The sequence below is a fragment of the Acanthaster planci genome, linkage group LG05 (assembly GCF_054643075.1).
Source record: "Acanthaster planci isolate LZ-2023a linkage group LG05, COTS_SCS, whole genome shotgun sequence".
NCBI classification, from domain to species: domain Eukaryota; kingdom Metazoa; phylum Echinodermata; class Asteroidea; order Valvatida; family Acanthasteridae; genus Acanthaster; species Acanthaster planci.
In genome coordinates this window covers 21,955,334-21,969,687 of record NC_141781.1, presented here as the reverse complement: position 1 = coordinate 21,969,687, position 14,354 = coordinate 21,955,334, and the positions used below count along the sequence as shown (strand labels likewise).

The window sequence follows — 14,354 nt, the reverse complement described above, 5'->3', positions numbered from 1 at the left end:
GTCCCGTGACTAGAACCTCCAAGTCTGTAAAACAAACGTCACAAGGTCTAACTTGTACAAACACAATGGGCTACGTCAGAATTATCTAGATGTGACTTGTGATACCATTCCCGTGTGGGGTAAATGGATGTGGCCACTATTTGGTGGCTTACATAGGCACGTCCCGTGTATTATTCATGGTCACAGCCAATACGGGCAATTCGCAATAGTGCCCCCCCCAAGAGTTTGCGACGTGTTGGCCAATCACAATGCGCGAAATCTGCCGACTTGCCGCACATTCGGAAAGGGTCGACAAATTCCGCGCATTGTGATTGGGTAACGCATTGCAGACTCTTGGGGGTGCACTTTTGTGACTTGACTGTATTGTTTTGAGCACAGTCTCAACTTTAAATATGAACTATTTTTCCTCAACATTGTTTCCATTTCAATTTTATCCCCATACACTCACAGTCTTCTTGTGCCACTACTGCATAGTTGCCGTGCTCGCTGAACTGGATGTTGCCGAGATGAAGGATGGCAGCCACACAATTAAGAACGTTGAACTGGTCATCTTCCGAAATTCCGATGACTTCCATTGCACTCTGGGAAGAGATTCATGGAAAATTTTTTTTTTTACCATATTATTGGGATAGGACCTATGCAAGACAAAGATACACATTGCGGGGGGAGGGGTGGAGGGTATGAAGATCTTGTGTAGACTTCACAAACTCCACGCAAGGTTTAGAGAAAGTTCACGGTTAGAATGGAGACGAAGATTCAAGGAAACACTTTCAAATACTCAGAGGAAAGGAGCAATCACATTCTGGGAAAGATTAGTTTTTTGTTTTTCTTGTAGAATCACAATTAATATGCAGTTGGTGATCCTGAAATGACATCAAAAAGCCAAACATATGTCACAGTTACATGGAAAAACCCATTAAGTTACAGGTCACTGTTGAGTCACTCGGAACGCATACAACATACTAATAACGTGACAACAAAGAGGAGTTGGGTTGATAAATAGACCTCAAAATTCAAACTTGGGCTGGCTCACCGTGGTGTCATTGAACTCTTTGGCATCATTTGTGCCCTCAACTTGGAATGTTCCACTTTGGTTCAGGTAGTAATAGTAGTCTGGGTTGGTCAGGCCAAAACTCTCTAAAGGAGAAAAATAAGATTGAACGTTATTCTTGAATTTAACGTTACCAACGTGCAATGCAGAAAAGCTACCACTGGTTGTTTAATCCTCTTTTCCTTTAAAAAAAATTCATAAAAACAGCAAATCTACACTTAGCTCCAATTTCACAGAACATGACTAATGTGGAAATTGTACTTTTCAAGTTTTTTTCCCTTTGGGAAAAGGAATACTAGAAATTTGGGATCACTTGGGGAATTTCATGAGGCCACTTCTGGTTGCTATGGCAACTGCAAGGTTGAAAATAAATTTAAAAGTATGGGCAAAACATTATTCACCTTTCATTTCTGCATCTGCTCCCTTGAGCAGTTGATAAAAGATGTGAAAATTCCGCTCGCTCTGTTTCTGGGTGATGACGCGTGACTTCTCCAACAAGAAATTAGAGATCTTCCCGCCATCGGGCTCACCCCCTCTGCTGAACTGAATCTCCACATACTTTCCCTGTGGGCACAGGGTGTGAATAAAGTAAGTTATGTCAGCAAAACTAGGGTTGGACAAAACCAGGGGGGAATAAAATAAGGACATTTTTGATGTCAGTGACTAAAAATGCTACGCAAGTCTTTTTTAAATTGTCTCCCACTCCCCCCCAAAATTAACTCACAAAACGACTGGAATTGTTATTGCGGACAGTCTTGGCGTTCCCGAAGGCCTCAAGAAGAGGATTAGACTGGATGATGATATCCTTGACGTGCTGCACCTTGGCCCCACCTCCCGACACCTTAGCGATGTAGCCCATGATGTACTTGGCCGCTACGGTCTTCCCAGCACCACTTTCTCCGCTGTGGACAGACAAAAATTTTTACATGTAAAATTCCATTTTCGAGTGACCGTTAAAAATTTCACACAAAAACATATCATCTTGCATCTCCGAATAAATATCAACACAACGTGACACCTTTTCAATGATCAATCATCTTTTCGAGGTGCTCTTTTATCAAAGATGTTTTCAAACACATAGGAGTGGTATCACATAGATGCCAATGTAGGCATGCACTTTACAGATAAAGGGGTTTTCTGGACACATTATGAACCTAATAGCTTGTTACAGGATTTTGTTGATAGCTCTTGCTGTGTCCCATGTACATAACTATGCTGCGGGTTTTATGTGTCATTCAATGGATCAGATAGGAAATTCATGGCAACTGTTTTCAGGTATGCTTGACACTGTTATGCTTCACATACATGTAGCTTGCTACCTCTTTGGTCTGTTGGTAGAAAATGTAAATCAGGTCAAAGGTTACATGAATATGCATATGAATTATCAATTATCAATATCACTTGAGTTCCTGACAAAATCCTAATTTTACATCCCTGCTTTTGTTCATGAGTGTGAAAGATGACCACAATGCTCACCTTATAATTACGCACTGGTTTTCATACTCTATCAACATGTTCCGGTACATGTTATCTGTCAGAGCGTAAATATGTGGAGGGTTCTCATAGGACGCCTGGACCAAAAGGAAAACAAACAGTATGTAGAGATACTTTGGGTGCATTTAATGGCATTCTACAAGTACATAGACACTGCACTGGTTTCATTCCGTGCTTACGTCAAGAGTTATGAAAATCAACACAAGGTTATGTGCATTTCTGGAAAAATAAAGAAGTCACGGTTGGAGTTCTGGAAACTCCCATGGTTTTTTGCACACAACCTTTGTGTACTTTCACCCTTTTGATATTGAAGTACTCAGTTCCGCCAGTGAGTAAATTGAGCCTAATGACAGGAAACCAATGTAACAGCCACCAGACTGAATGGAGGTTTCATAATACCATAGTCAGATAGTGGTGCTACTTCTTTAAAGTACATACGGTAAATGTATCATGCAAAATCTGAGCCATCACCAAGTCTTGAGAGACTCAACTCATTCACGTAATGAATTTTCCACTTTTCCTTTCGATGTCTACTTTGTTTTCTAAAGAACACGCTGAAACATTCCATGAGGAAGTTATGATTTCATTTATGAATCCATTATTAAGATTTTGTTTTGCTTACTAACAAGCCTTCGCCCGATTCAAAGCTCCCAAAATAGAAATGTGAGAAATGTAAGTGCAAAGCATGCATCAAACATTTTTCTGTGAGAAACAAAAAGTCTCTTGTTTTGCTTTTTTTTCACATAAAAACTAATGTGTGTGTAGTTTTCCACTTATTTCTTACCGCCCCTTGGTACATATCCAGTTCCTTGTCTGTAAAGTAAGGCATCTGCTTGAAAGGGTTTACGGATATTAACACAGGGCCAATGTAAGTCTGGAAAAATTCTTTGGTTAAGGGAAGGTCCATGCTGTTTGCAAATAGACTGTATAATTTGAAATACAAAAAAGGGCGCATTTACGGTAAGGTACGCCAATCTACATGTATCAGCATTTTTTTTGCCCCGAAACCTTGCACTTGTTTTTTAATTCATACAATTGGCCATTACAACCACATGTCACCACACGTTCCTGTGTGACCAAGGCTCACAAAATGAGTTGCAAGTCACCAGAGCCACTTTTTGAGTTAAAGGCCTTGAGAAAAAAACCTGCACAATAACAATCAATGGGATCGACATCGACATTTGTCCCCCCCTCCCCACAAAGTACCCACTTTAATAAGTGTGTCAGGCTCAGTGACATATCGAAACGAGGAGCTCAGTTCCCTCTTTCTGAGCAGAATCACTGGAAAAATGAACTTGAACTAAGACTCATTTCATAGGAGCAGGTCACATTTCTACTGGAAAACTCACTGACTAAACAGAATGAATTAAACCTGTCACTTGTGAAAGAGCTGCAGAAATCAACAGACAAACCATAGACGGAAACTGACCAGGTGCAGATATACATGTACTTGTACATGGACAATCATTTTAAAACTATAATTTAAGGCATGCAACAGACCATTGGACAACGCAAAAGTTGCAAGAAAAAAACATCTGCGTTTTAACTGTGTACCTAATGTACATGTTCCTATAACTGGAATTTATCAAATTAGCGTGCATTTTTTTTTAGCCTAACACTTACTGATGGGCATAGAATAGCTGTTAAATTATACATGTACATGTAGACCAAGACAGAAAATTAAAATCAACTGCCCGGACATTTTTGCAAAAAAGCAACCTTAGTTGCTCCCATGGAAAAATTCCACACAGCCTCTGTCCTCCAAAAACCACCATTATTTTGTGAATGAGTTCCTTGGAACCAGGACCACTGCCTAAATCCTTCAAAATCTTCCAAACTATGCAAAAAAAGGTTATGGAGAATTTGGGAAGGTAAAGGAAAAAAAAAGAAAAGGTGACCCATGTTTTTATGGGGGGTGAAAGGATACGTAAATCCAATCGTCCATGAAGCGTTTCTTGAGATTCTCAACGATGGACGATTCCTGAATCTTGGTCAGCAGGACCATGTCTTCTACACCGCTCTGTTTCTTGGTGTGGCTCTGCCAATGGTAAGCCTGAAATTGGGAGAAAAAAAGTCCATCTATGTTAACTCAGTGTTCTCCAAGTTAGAAATTCCAATCTTGATGGTGACAAACACCAATATTTGTGAGCAGGGGGCCTGACACAGGGTTAAGGGCTCACTTACTTGTGCATGTCGGGACCACCATTTTTTTGTCCACTGTTTAATTTCAGGGCATCTTAGAGGTACCGGTACATGTATATGTAAATTGGAAACAATTTTTAATTTTCATACATTATATCTGTACTATTTGACTATACTCTACTTTGCATTCCAAATGAGCAGTTCAAAACAAAGGCGGCAATGACTACGTAATTTGGAACTTTTTGTGCTCATGCAGCTGTAACATGTATATTGAAGCATTTAAGACAAAATCATGGTACAATACTAATCACTACACATGATGTAACTCATAATTCCATGTATATATGCAAATATTGACCACCGTGAAAAAATATGTAATGTATTAAAGTCCGAAACACTCTTGCAGAAATTCACAATAAGATATGTAAAGGAAGATACATGCACACACATGTAATTCAAGAGCATCACTTCACCAAATCAATTTGTACATTTTAGAGGACTTTGAACGGGACAAAATATGCACAGCATCTTTGGTACAGTGTATGTACATGCATATTGGAAGGTGCATGAGGTGTACTTTATGAACAAACTGCCTTTGTACAGTTTACGTGTATTTGTATAAATTGTCACGTAGTTTATTTCCGTATGTTGGCGAGTTTATTGAATATGTATATTGTAAGGGTGACGTACAAGGTTTTTTCCCCTTTTTGTAAAAAAAAAACAAGTCTAGTTAAGTCAGCAAACAGCTCGGGTCATGTGGAAAATGTACCAGAATGCAGTCCAAGCCAATTTTACCAGGAAGTAAAAATCTCAGCTTTGTTAAAAAAAAATGGCCAGCACATAAAAAATTGAGAATGCCCACACACATGTACAATGTACATGTGGTGTACACATACTGTACATGTTTGTACATGTGCAGGCATGCCCTTTCACTACTGCCCAGGCGGACACAGGATCGCACACAGTGACTGTCAGGATACACATCAAGGAAATTTCCACTCTGGAACAGCAGGGTGCTTGTTTCCTTACATCTGTGGGTGTTCATGCACACCCATGCAATACTCAGACGAGGAAATGAAATGACTTTATTCAACAATTATTGTCTGGCATGGAAATTTGTCACTGTAGGAAAACCAAACAAGGTCTTTGTCATGTTTGATTTGGCAAACAGCAACGGGAAACATGACACATCATAGCAGCTTCCAAAATGGATTAGTAAATGGTTTCTTTCTACATGAACATGTACAGTTTGTATTCAAACTTAATGAACATCACAGAGGCTAGCACAAACACACCTTCCCCGAGAACATTGTTTCCTTAAATTGTTTGTCTTTTTGTTTGTACCTATGCCAAGGATTCCAAGAAAAGTGAACTTAACGATGGAAACCAGCCAAGAAACAAGACAGACCAAACGAGGAACTGAATATCAGTTCTCAAAACAAGGAAAAGAAAAACCCACTTACATCCATAATGGAATACAGTAAATGCATCAACGATTCCTAACAGTCATACTAATTGCATTCTGAAACCTTTAAAAAATACTGAACTTTCCTCGGATGAATCGGACCTACTGGTATTCAACATGTCCATGTATGGAAGTTTTCCAGATTTATTGATTTGTTGTTGGAGCAATATTGTACATGTACATGTAGGTGTTAAGCTGTCAAAATATTTCATGCTTACACACAGGTGGCTGGAGAGGCCACTCAAACAATTGGATATTGAATGGTGTGTATTGATGAATTTAATACATAGTACTGGATCAACTCCCATTCCAAAACCTCCCTGGCCTACACAAAAAAATCAATTCCTGTTTTGAAATCCTTGTAATTTTGTTTATCTCAGACTACAGCCAGTTACATGTATTACCTGTAGTTTTGTTTCCTAACAGTAAAATTAAAATAAACAAACACTGTAGGTACAAGTACCATTAAATGTAGTTTCCTCTGAAATCGAAAGAGGCCGATTGCATGTCTATGCTGTAAAATGCATAATTAATAAACTAACTGCATTATAAAAAACCTGATGCTCATTTACAGATAAAAGTGTGCTAATCCCCAAAAAGGTTACGTTGGTTACAAGCATAGAAATCACAAAATTGACTTTTTGACAGGTTTCTGGCCATTTTGTGCTTATTCAAGAAAGTTTTCATCGGTGATAATTTCAACTGAACGCCTTCGTAAAATTCGGTCCATTCCAAGCTGGTGACCAATGAAGAAGTTTACAAGCAGATAGGCAAGCAATTTACAAACCGTACATCTTAACTGATCGCCTTTTCATGGAAAAACAATAATCCGTACTTAAGAAGCTCCTTTAGATTGGAACCAAGCTTGGTTGTTTATAAATTTCCGACTTCCTTTTACATGTACAAGTAGTTACCGGTACTCGAACCTGAAACCAAAAAAACCCCACGCTACCATCACCCCCAAAAATGTATGTATTTTGGCAGTGTCACAGTGATAGATGCATTCTCAGAAAACATGTTAACTGTCTCTGCCCCTTCTTTTGCACCTAGTTTGATGGTTTGATAATTTAGATGTATGTTCAGCCTCTGCCATTTGTACATGTACATGTATGTACACTGTACATTGCGCGCACACATGCCAAAGTTTTGTTCATGCATGACAAGAGTTTCTATACAATAGGATACAGGCTTTAGTTCAAGTTTTTTTTAATTTCATGACTAACCATGCACAGTACAAAGAAAACAGAGCTCAATGCACTGTTGCCGATGGCCATGGTTACTTGACATTCCAAAAATAGCTTTCAAAACAGTTCACGGATCTGATAAGTCACTTGAGTTCAGATTAAGAAAAAGGAATTTTTAAAAACTGAGAAAAAGACACCAAAAGAAGGTGTACATGTATTCTAAAGTAGCTGAGTTTTTTCCAAGTTTTATGGAATATGTACCCCACAGAAAACTTAGAAAGAACAGTGTCCTTTCTGTAGAAACCAAAACCACAGACTAAGTATAGATTTAATTCTGGTGTTTACTTCTATTTACAAGTAAGGGATCATTGGGCTACGCTAAAAAGATACAGTACCTGTGCATGTAATAAAATATTAATGGAGAAAGAATTGTATGAGGAAAGTCTAAATGCAAGAAAAAAACTTAATGTCAGCTTCACTAGACCCTAAAGGCAAGAGGAGGCTGGTTTCCATGACAACAAAGTACATGTATCTGAATTGTAAAGGAAAAAGGCACAGTTTGCACGAGACTGCATTTTTAAAAATTGCTTTACTTTTGGTTGTTGGAGTTTGGAAAAGGAATTGCAAATTTGAGGCCACCAAGTCTGTGAGTTGGGAAATTTGGAAAACAGGAATATTGGTGGACATTTGCAAAGGCAAAAAATACTGATGGTCCTGCTCCCGTACAGGCTACCAAAGTTTCACACTGTTTATACAACGTGAACGCCCCTCAGTAAAACACTCCACGAAACAAGGTGTCCCTTTAAAGTTCCAGTCGCCATGAATGAATGTCCCTGCTTTGCACCATGCCTGCAGCGATCTTCATCCCTACCATTTTGGCGTTGGCTTTGCTTCCTTCCTGTTGCAAACCCTTTAGATAAGAATTGCCCGAGCAGAAATCCCCAGGAAGTGTTGCCAGAGCACCTGTTGCAATGGCAAAGTGCTTTCTCATTGCCTGACAGCCACGGTTCACTGGGTTATTCTTCAATTTAACCAATATCTAGGGCTCGCGAAATTCTAAAAAAAGTAGTTGCCCTTCGGGCAAGGGAGTCTAAAATCTGGTTACCTGAATTTCATTTTCAGTTGCCCGACGAAGAAGTTTTTGCAAATGGTCTCCAGGCTTTTAGTAATTACAGTCGTTTTCCTAGTTCCAGATCGCTTGAAATAAATACCCACCTATTTGCTATTGCTCTGCAGCATTACACGCTAAGATGACTTCTTTTTGAAAGGTAAAATATAAGTCTTGCAGTACAAATTTTGTTCCCAGAACATTTCAAGAAAAGGAATTCTGGTCAAATTTCCGATTCGCACTTAGATGTTTGTTGACGATTTGTCAAAAAACACAGGAGTACACAAAAATCAACACCTGAAAAAATTACAGGTACATGTAGGTACGGTAGGTCACTCACTGTGCAAGATTCCATAAACATTTTTCCTAGTTTTGGATCGCGAATGCAAGTACACACATGTATGAATGTCGTCAGCTCAACTACACGTGCATTATAAATTTTGTACGAGACGTAATCGGTTTGTCAACTTTGCAGTGGCGGGGTATTTATGGTCGATGGCTCGCTGAGCAGCAAAGTCAAGTCAAAATTTATGCAGGCTATCCATTTTAATGAACTGAAATTCTAATAGATAAACTAAAATTCCCTTTGAAATAAGACGTGCTTCACTAGAAAATATGCTTGTTACAACTTTTGGCTGAGAAATGGGTTTACGCTTGACTATACTTTTAATGTGTCAAGAAATTTTAGAAGCGATCTGGAACTGGCTAAACCAATCCATGATCCAGAACTAGGAAACGTGTCATCATCACTTATGTCGATCCTTTAAGACAAAACTAAAAGCTTTGAAAACATTTTTGAAGTAACTCCTGCATACATGTACAAGGTAGACCTCTGACCCCATTCCATTGGAATTTGAAGATAGTTGAGCTGTAATATGACTGAATATAATTTTTGCAATCCGGAACAAGGAAAAAGACTGAATATAGACACGGCTGCGGGCGCTGAGTTGTTCATGCCAATGATTCGACCGGACGTATCACACAGCATGTTTCAACTGGACATACCATGTGCACCTACCCCAACATGTAGTTGTACAATATTAAGGTTGGAATGCCAATCTTTTTATGCAGTTTTGTGATCTTTTTTTCCATACACGGTGCTGAAATGTTTAAAATGCCAGGATTAAAATGCAATGCAGCAAATGAGTAGTCGAAAACAGGTGCTTGCCCGTTAGGCTGGCAGCCTGGAACATTTGGTTGTCCGACAAAATGTTTTGGTTGTCCCAGGATGTCAGACTACCGATTCTGCGAACCCTGATATCTGTTTTTTTACTTTCCGTACAATTTTATATTCAATTATTGCAGTGTAACTGCTTATTTATTAGTCTTTGGACTTTTTACACTGATTTTTAAAATAAATACCAATATTGGAGAACCACTATCAAAATTGAAATTGAATTGATATTCCCATGGAGATGGGAAAAAAATGAATTTTCTTAATGACCTTTCACGTCTGACAATATCGTACCCATTGTACACGCACGTCTCCATGTTCATGCACATTTGTTTTCACTGCCCGTGCTTACGTGAGAATGAGATTACAATGTTGCAAAGATTTACCTACAGGTCTGCAGTAGATGGGTTCCAGATTCCGTTGAGTTGACATCACGCAGTTGTTCCCAGCAAAGGTTAGATAAAATATTAGGATCGTTCGTAATAGCAGTAGAAGATTGCCTTAAAGTAAGTTTATCGTTGTAAAATATTTTGATCTGTTTTTATTTCAGTTTTTACCAGCAGACTGCCGTAAAATTTCAAACCGTAGATGTTCATCTGTGTACGCAACTGCCTCGTTGCACTTTTTTTCATTTAAGATTTTCGGAAGTGATGGGTCAATTTTTGGCAGGATATTTCTCTTTTAGGTCAGGTGATTTTTCAGTTTGTACAAATTGATATACACGTACGAGCAAATATTTTCCAAAGCCCCCTTTTCTGAGTTGGATTTTTTTAAGAAGTACGGTAACTGAACAAAAAATATTACAAATTCTAAAATCTTTACACGTTATTTTTCCTATCCAAGGGTTCCAGAAGTGCACCATCGGGGTCAACTTTCAGGCTCTATAATGATCCCTTGCAAGTTACAGTAATTTTACAAAGGATCCATTTCAAAGTCTTCTTTTTAGGTACATTTAGGATGTGGATCAGCTTCATTTTTCCTGGTGACTAGACTTATTTGGCAAATTGGCATAACCAGTGTCTCACCACAAGTTGTGGTTTGACATTTCAGCAAGGGCCAACATTGTGTAATGCCATTTGTAGGTCAGACATAGAACACTGGGGAACATGGTTCAGAAATAGAACACTGGGGTATGTACCGGTAGATAAACAATGACAAGATCAACCAAAGAACACGATTTGTCTAACTGGAGCCAGGGTTCAAATTTGTGGCTTACAACATTAATCTCTAGCAACTTCATGTCAAGGAAATTGGACAGGTCCCCGATTAGCCCTGTCAGTTTGGATGCTATCAGTTTTGTCAGGCCAGTAGCAATGCTTTTACATGAAATACCTTTCAGCGCGGAGGCGAATAAAACACAAGTACCTATCCTTGCTAAGCCTCTGTTGATCACAGTGTGGTAATTTATTTTTCAGTGAGCGTCATCAATAAATCATTTTAGGGCAATTTACATGGATTTCAAACCAGTTGTTATTGTGTTAAATTTTAGATAAATGCACAATTTATTGTGAAGTTATTTTCAGTAACGAAGAAGGAAAAGCAAAATATTCTATCAGCTCCTGCTTGATTTGTGTCTTGAGCGGGCACTGTTTCCTCATTACATGTACATACACCCAGCAGGATTCTGCCAGATTCATTACCTGCTACCGGTCCCAACAGGTACATTTGGAGACTATGTACGAGATCGGAACCAGTCAGATGGAAATAAGACAACATTAGACTGGTGGAACATGAACACAGTAAAACAAATCTCCTGACAAAAACGGATGACCTAGATCATTGATAATTCAGCACATTAGCATAACAAAAGGAAAAGAAGTACATGTATTGTCCAACTTCATGTCCACAATATCCACCACCTAACATGACAAAATGTGCAACAAGTCACGGCTGCATGTACGTGTACCCACCGGGTACCGGTATATTCTGCTATTCTTTTTTGCCTAGTGTGCTACCAGATCAGTGTAAACACACTCCATTGAAAGGTCTACGATCTTTATAATCCAGCCAAATTGAAGAATTGCACAGATATCAATACTCATGAATACTGGTGCGCTGATGAAAAAGGCTCAAGCATTTTCCTTCTGAGCTTTGAATGTTGATCCTTCGAGACACAATGGGACAAGGCCATTCTTGTCTTTACACACAATAGGCGTAAACAGACCGGCCTGCCATTACAGCCAACATACATGTACATGTGGCCATGAAATTCAGAAAGGTGGGGAAGGGTGTATCAAGGCTAGGACCACTGCCGAGGTCAGGTGTTTTTGGTAATTTTTGAGGCTTGTTTTCACACACGTTCATTCACTAATTCATTGTTTTCAGTCACTGTGTTTTCTTTCTTTTTTCAGATTAATTCTTCCTCAGCAGTGTACTTTCCCGATCAGTATCCACCTGAAATGCTTGGTCCCATAAGACATGTGATTACATGCATTTGTCTAATTTTGTCACCACAAAATGTGCACGCTTGGCAATTAATTATTGAAATTTTCTGAATGAGAGTTTCTTGGTCTTACTTCCTCAGCCTTTTTGTACAAAGAATTTAGTTCATCAGGAAAATATGAAACTATGAGCATGAATATTATTGTTAGTAACAATCTGATGACATTTAATACCATAAATGCGACCAGCTCTACTAAAAGGTGTAATATGTCACATTTTTTTGAACTGGAGTTAGGCCTTTATATATACATGTAATCCCATTGCTCACATCCTAAGCTTCATTTGATATGCAAGTAATTCATCCCAGTGGCATTTTGTATTTTGGAGATATTTCCATTTGCATATTCATATAATTTCATTTATCTTTTTGAGATAATGCCCTTTAAACACTACGTATTCAATAAGAAAACACAATTTTTCACACCAGTCTCAAAGGATTTGGGCGCAGGATGTCAAGCGCCCTCCGTACATCGAACTCTTCTCATGGACATCACTAATTTTCTCTTATTAGCAACCAGAATGGGGCAGTAGGCTTACGTGTATGTCCCAAAAAGTCAAATTAAGTAGGGAAAGTTTTGGAGCATTAGGCTTAACTTGGAAAACAGAATTTGGTAAGAGGTCCATTAACGGACATCATTAATTTTCCCTTGCAGCAGTTTATTAGCCATCAGAAATTGATAACATGTCCTAAAATAAAAAAAAAATGTCAATTTAGTAGTGGGAACATTAAAGCATTTCCTTAGAAAACACTTCAAATTTTAAGACCAGTCTCCTCTGCTCTTTGGGTTTGTGCACTGGGTGTCACGTGATGTCTGGACAGGGTTACAGTCATTTCACCCCATTTCCTTGTCGCCCCCTAACCACTTCGCCCCATCCTCACTTCGCCCCATCCCCACTTCGCTCCATTTCCACTTTGCCGTCCGTGCTCGAGTGTGTAGCCTGTAGTGTAGCCTCTTCAAAAAATGGTCGAGAAGGGAGTTCCACAAAACGACATGTACATGTAGTTATTACAGAAAACTCTACGGCATTAAATTAATGTCGACTGCATTGTCCATTGTGGTGAATTAATACATATGGTTGGCTTAGCATCAGGGTTATTTCTCATCAAGTACATGTACGGTCGCCGCGGCATGAATAGACTGGTTGCCACTCTCCATCACACATTCTCTTACACGGGTGTGGCACGGTGGGAACCAGCGCTTTGCTCACTTGTTTTACCACAGCGACAACGAAACACGAAGAAAACTATTGTTTTCTAACATGCCAATAAAAATATTAGGGTCTTGCCGAAAAATTTGGGTCCGGCGGTTGGGAAATTGGAAGCATTGTTTTGAACGATAATCAATGGGGCGAAGTGGGGATGGGGCGAAGTGGGGATGGGGCGAAGTGGGGATGGGGCGAAGTGGGGATGGAACGAAGTGACCGACACCCTCCATGCCCTCTGGACATGGAACTCTTTCCAGTTTCCATGCCTCATTCATTTTTGGGGGGAGAGGTTGCTTTGAACTGATCAATATTCCAGTTCAGTGTCATTAGACATTAGTTCTCAACCATGTCAACACCAGTTCGAATTTTAGAAAGTGAAAATGAGTAAGTTTTAAACTCTCAGTTACATTGTAAAATGTACATCATGCACAAGATGTAGGCATTCCCCCGTTAGCCCCACTAGTGTGGCACGGACTCTCACTCCCGATCCATTAGGATGGATCGGCCACACTAGTGGGGCTATTCCCCTGTCTGCCATGATGTCTACTTACCATTTTGTCTGTTGTTGCCACCCACAACTCTCAAACGATATGATTGAGCAGAACCGATATGTAGAAAAATGTAATGCTCGTCTACGTCGGCAAGCAGCTTTTTTCTTTTCCACAATTCGCAGCTAGATTCTGGGAGGCATACTTAATTTCAAACGATTAACCGTACTTCCGGGACCATGATATCGATGGGCCCACTAATAAAACTTGAAAAATGTTCACTGAGCTGACTGCTCCGATCTCCAAATTCCTTCCAATGAACTTTGCTGCAACTTAGGCACGTGCATCTCCTCGACATCCTCTACTGTACCACATCGTAGCTGACTTAGATCTTTGACATTTTGATGAGTTATACTCCGGGAAAAAAATTCGACATAAGTTGACTCATCCTCCCCGCTCCATTTCAGCTACTACGGTTACTCATATTCAAGCATCCATGTATTTGATGCATAACGTTGACATACAAAAAGGCTGGCTCTCTGTGCCGGTGCTGCCGTCAACATGGTAAGTAATGTCGTTTGGGTACTATACGCGATAGAC

The 14,354-nt window shown here is 39.4% G+C and overlaps 1 protein-coding gene across 3 annotated transcripts in view; it reads right to left on the bottom strand.

Moving 5' to 3' along the window:
- Window positions 1-14,354, bottom strand: part of LOC110989880 (unconventional myosin-Ie-like) — a 49,207-nt gene that overhangs the window by 19,363 nt on the left and 15,490 nt on the right. Inside the window, exons 1-8 of one of the 3 annotated variants that reach the window (XM_022254567.2) lie at window positions 13,818-14,320; window positions 4,473-4,598; window positions 3,330-3,419; window positions 2,528-2,622; window positions 1,776-1,953; window positions 1,453-1,615; window positions 1,034-1,137; window positions 449-581 (exon numbers count right to left, since the gene is read on the bottom strand). In XM_022254567.2, coding sequence (XP_022110259.1) covers window positions 449-581; window positions 1,034-1,137; window positions 1,453-1,615; window positions 1,776-1,953; window positions 2,528-2,622; window positions 3,330-3,419; window positions 4,473-4,598; window positions 13,818-13,820 — 892 coding nt within the window. In that variant the 5' untranslated portion in view covers window positions 13,821-14,320. Of the gene's footprint in view, window positions 1-448; window positions 582-1,033; window positions 1,138-1,452; window positions 1,616-1,775; window positions 1,954-2,527; window positions 2,623-3,329; window positions 3,420-4,472; window positions 4,599-13,817; window positions 14,321-14,354 lie in introns of those variants that run through there. The other 2 variants (XM_022254568.2, XM_022254569.2) reach the window with 2 other exon arrangements.